The following is a 3,703-nucleotide window of genomic DNA, read 5'->3' as shown; positions in this document are numbered from 1 at the left end:
AGGCTCTTCTAATTGCGGGGCCCCATGTGATTGCACTGGTCACACAACCATGAAGCTGTCCCTGAAGAAAACAACAAATCATTAAGGCAAAATAGAATGAAATAAACTCTTGAGAAATGCACAAGGTGTTGAGGAAATAAGAAAGGAATAAGCCATTAGGCACCCATGCTACAGAAAACAGGCTGAAAGATTATACACAAAAATGCCAACACCTCCTCTAAGGGCAGTGGATGTGGGGCTGAGGAGGGTAGTGTCAAATGAAAAAAATGCGCAACCAAAAAGTTGAGAATTATGTTTTATTTGGTGGACTTGCTGAGGACTTAAGCCCAGGAGACAGCCTGTCAGATAACTCAGAGGGACTGTTCCGAAGAGGTAAGGGAGGAGCCAGGATATATAGGAGTTTCTGCAAAAAAACAGACTAACCAAAAAAAAAACTGACTAACCAAACAAAAAAACCCAGGTAGTTGGAACATGAAAAGATTACTGTTTTGTTTTTTTTTTTTTTAAGAGCTCAGCTTTTTATTGAACGTGCTACTAAAGAGGTTTAGTCAAAAAGACCAAAGCCCATGTCATCATCAGGCTTTTCAGATTCTTCTTTCTTCGCCTTCCACTTTCTTCTCCTCAGCTGGCGCAGCAGTGGGGGAGGGGGCGGGACCTCCTGCTGGTGTAGTACCAGCTGCTGGGGCAGGTCCACCTGCCCCCACATTGCACATGAGGCTCCCGATGTTGACATTGGCCAAAGCCTTTGCAAACAAGCCTGGCCAGAAAGGTTCAACATTTACACCGGCTGCTTTCATGAGGGCATTGATCTTATCCTCCGTGACCGTCACCTCATCGTCGTGCAGGATGAGGGCCGAGTAGATGCAGGCGAGCTCCGAGACGGAGGCCATGGTGCGGGTGAGTGCTAGGCAGGGTCTGCCGAGCGCGGTGCTAGTCGCCGGATGAAGTGAGGGTCTCACCCCAACGCGGCCTTAAGCTTCCTTGGAAGGACCGAGCACCTTAGCGGAAGCTGAGGAAAAGCAGGATTACTGTTAATTAAAGAAAACCTGACATCTCAAGTTAATGAATATGGTGCTTTTCTATGTATGGGAGGATGCAAGAGTCTGGGCTCATTGAAATCATTCCTTTGATATGCACCTTAACCATCTAGGGCCTGAATCCTGCTTTTCTCCATCCTGAATTCCCTCAGGGTCCACAGTGGGGGGATGGCTGCAGTGGTTGATGGCTTGATGGCCCCAACATCCTTTGTTTACTGATACGACAGGTGAAATTCTTCATTCACAGTTGGGAGTGATACAGAAGGCTTTACTTGTTTGGTCTCTGTACTTCTGTATTATTTGAATCTTTTACATGAGTTTGTATTTATGTATTTGTAATTCAAATAAATGACTTAACTAAAGGCTACAGCCAGCCTGTTCCTTTTCTTTTCTTTTCGTTGAAGTATAGTTGATTTACAATGTTGTGCCAACAGCCTACTGTTTCTTTTTCTTTTTAATAAATTTATTTATTCTTATTTTTTGGCTGCATTGGGTCTTTGTTGCTGAGCGTGGGCTTTCTCTAGTTGCGGTGAGCGGGGGTTACTCTTTGTGCGGTGCACAGGCTTCTCATTGCAGTGGCTTCTCTTTGTTGCAGAGCATGGGCTCTAGGCACATGGGCTCAGTAGTTGTGGCTCGCGGGCTCTAGAGCTCAGGCTCAGTAATCGTGACACACGGGTTTATTTGCTCCACAGCATGTGGGATCTTCCCAGACCAGGGCTCGAACCGGTGTCCCTTGAATTGGCAGGCAGATGCTTAACCACTGCGCCACCAGGGAAGCCCAGCCTACTGTTTCTTTTCTTTTTTTTTTTTAAAGAGTATTTTTTAAAATTTATTTATCTTAATTAATTTATTTTTGGCTGCGTTGGGTCTTTGTTGCTGCACGCGGGCTTTCTCTAGTTGTGGTGAGCAGGGGCTACTCTTTGTTATGGTGCGTGGGCTTCTCATTGGGGTAGCTTCTCTTGTTGCAGAGCATGGGCTCTAGGCACGTGGGCTTCTGCCTACTGTTTCTTAATGGTTATCTCAGGAGTCAGTAGGAAGACAAATCTTTGGTATTAGTTCTCTATTTCTGCACGAAGTCAAAACTTAGTGCCTTAAAACAACAATAAATATGAACTAGCTCAGACAATTTCAGGAATTTGGGAGAGCCCTACCTGGGTGTTTCTGTCTTGGGGTCTCTCATGAAGTTGTGGTCAAATGTCAGCTGGGGCTGCAATCTCATCTGAAGGCTTGATGGAGCTGGAGGATCCACTTAGAAGATGGCCCACTCATATGAGTGGCCCACTTGGTGCTGGCTGTTGGCAGATGCACTGGTTCCTCACCTCCTCAAATGTCCTTATGACATGGCAATTGACTTCCCCCAGAGCAAGTGATCCAAGAGAGCAAGTCAAAAGCTGCAATGTGTTTTATGACCTAGACCAGGAGTTGGCAAACTACAAGTGATAGATAAAGCCACCCTGCTACCTTTTTTGTAAATAAAGTTTTATTGGATCACAGCTGCAGTCATCATTTACTTATTGGTTGCTTTCATGCTACAGTGACAGAGGTGAGTAGTTACAACAGAAACCATATAGCCTGTAAAGCTTAAAATATTTACTACATTTACTACCTTTTACAAAAACGTTTGTCAACCTTTGACCTAGCCTTGGAAGTCATGCACAATTATCTCTATTGGTTATAGAGATAAACCCTGATACAGTGTGGGAGAGGACTATACAGAGTATGAATAAGAGGAGGCAAGGATCATTGGGGACCATCCTGGAGGCTAGCTGCCACGTACTTCCCCTCCTAGGGGCTCTCTAATAACTCTGTCATTGCACTTGCCACCTCATATGGTAACTATCTGTTTATGAGTCAGCTTCCCCCACTATGATACTAAAGCACCTGGAGGCTTGAGCTGTGCCCTGTTCCATCTTTGGGCGTCAGTGCTAGCACGATGGTGCTTAAGGTATAAGAGTAGCAAGAGCTCAATAATGTTTGTGGGCTGCATTCATGTAAATTGGGAGTGTCAGGAAAGTTTGACTTCATTGGGCAGGGGGCATTCAAACAAATCTTGAAGGAGGGGTTTGATTTAAGTAGAGAAAAGAAGACAAAATAAGGAAGACAGATAAATAGAAGACAGACAAAAACATTAGATAGAAGCAGCAGTACAGCTATTGATTATTTCCCTGACGAATTATCATAATCTGCCCTTCTTAAAAGCCTGTGCACTAATCAGGATGCTTTTGGTTGCAAATGGCACAAGCCGAAGTGGAGGAGAATCAGGGAAGGGTAGAGGTGCAAATGTGTCTCAGGGCTGCCTTGGAACCAAACTGTAATGTCACAGGAATCCCTTTCTCCATGTTTCTCCTGCTCTTCTCTCTTTATGTGGGCTATACAGCCTCTGGTTCAGTATTGTAGTGCGGAGGCTGACCCAGGAAAGGACTTTTTCTCTAATGCTGAATAGAAAAATTCTGGGAAGGGATTCTGATTGGCCTGGATTGAGTCACAGACCCACTCCTGTGATGGTGGTTGAGAGCTGGCAGAGGATGGGGATACTTAAATTGGATGTGCCTATAAGAACCCCTGACTTGAGTGAGAGGTGTACTACTTCCCCCAAAGAAGCAGGATGCTGTCAAAAAAGGAAGAGAGGAGTACTGGGTGGGCAAAACAGTAATATCTACTCTATC

The 3,703-nt window shown here is 44.9% G+C and overlaps 1 protein-coding gene across 1 annotated transcript; it reads right to left on the bottom strand.

Annotated features, from left to right (window-relative positions):
* Positions 1–584: 584 nt before the first annotated feature.
* LOC133092173 (large ribosomal subunit protein P1-like) lies at positions 585–1,000 on the bottom strand. Its single transcript, XM_061191407.1, has one exon. It carries the CDS (start codon positions 888–890, stop codon positions 585–587), a length of 306 nt encoding a protein of 101 aa, XP_061047390.1. The 5' UTR covers positions 891–1,000.
* Between the last annotated feature and the right edge of the window lie 2,703 nt (positions 1,001–3,703).

Source organism: Eubalaena glacialis, chromosome 5, assembly GCF_028564815.1.
Source record: "Eubalaena glacialis isolate mEubGla1 chromosome 5, mEubGla1.1.hap2.+ XY, whole genome shotgun sequence".
NCBI lineage: Eukaryota > Metazoa > Chordata > Mammalia > Artiodactyla > Balaenidae > Eubalaena > Eubalaena glacialis.
The sequence above is the reverse complement of the archived record's forward strand: the minus strand, read 5'-3'. Positions and strand labels throughout refer to the sequence as shown.

Bases quoted from the DNA above. Each gene is read 5' to 3' on its own strand.
- LOC133092173 (XM_061191407.1), bottom strand. From the start codon at position 890: ATGGCCTCCGTCTCGGAGCTCGCCTGCATCTACTCGGCCCTCATCCTG.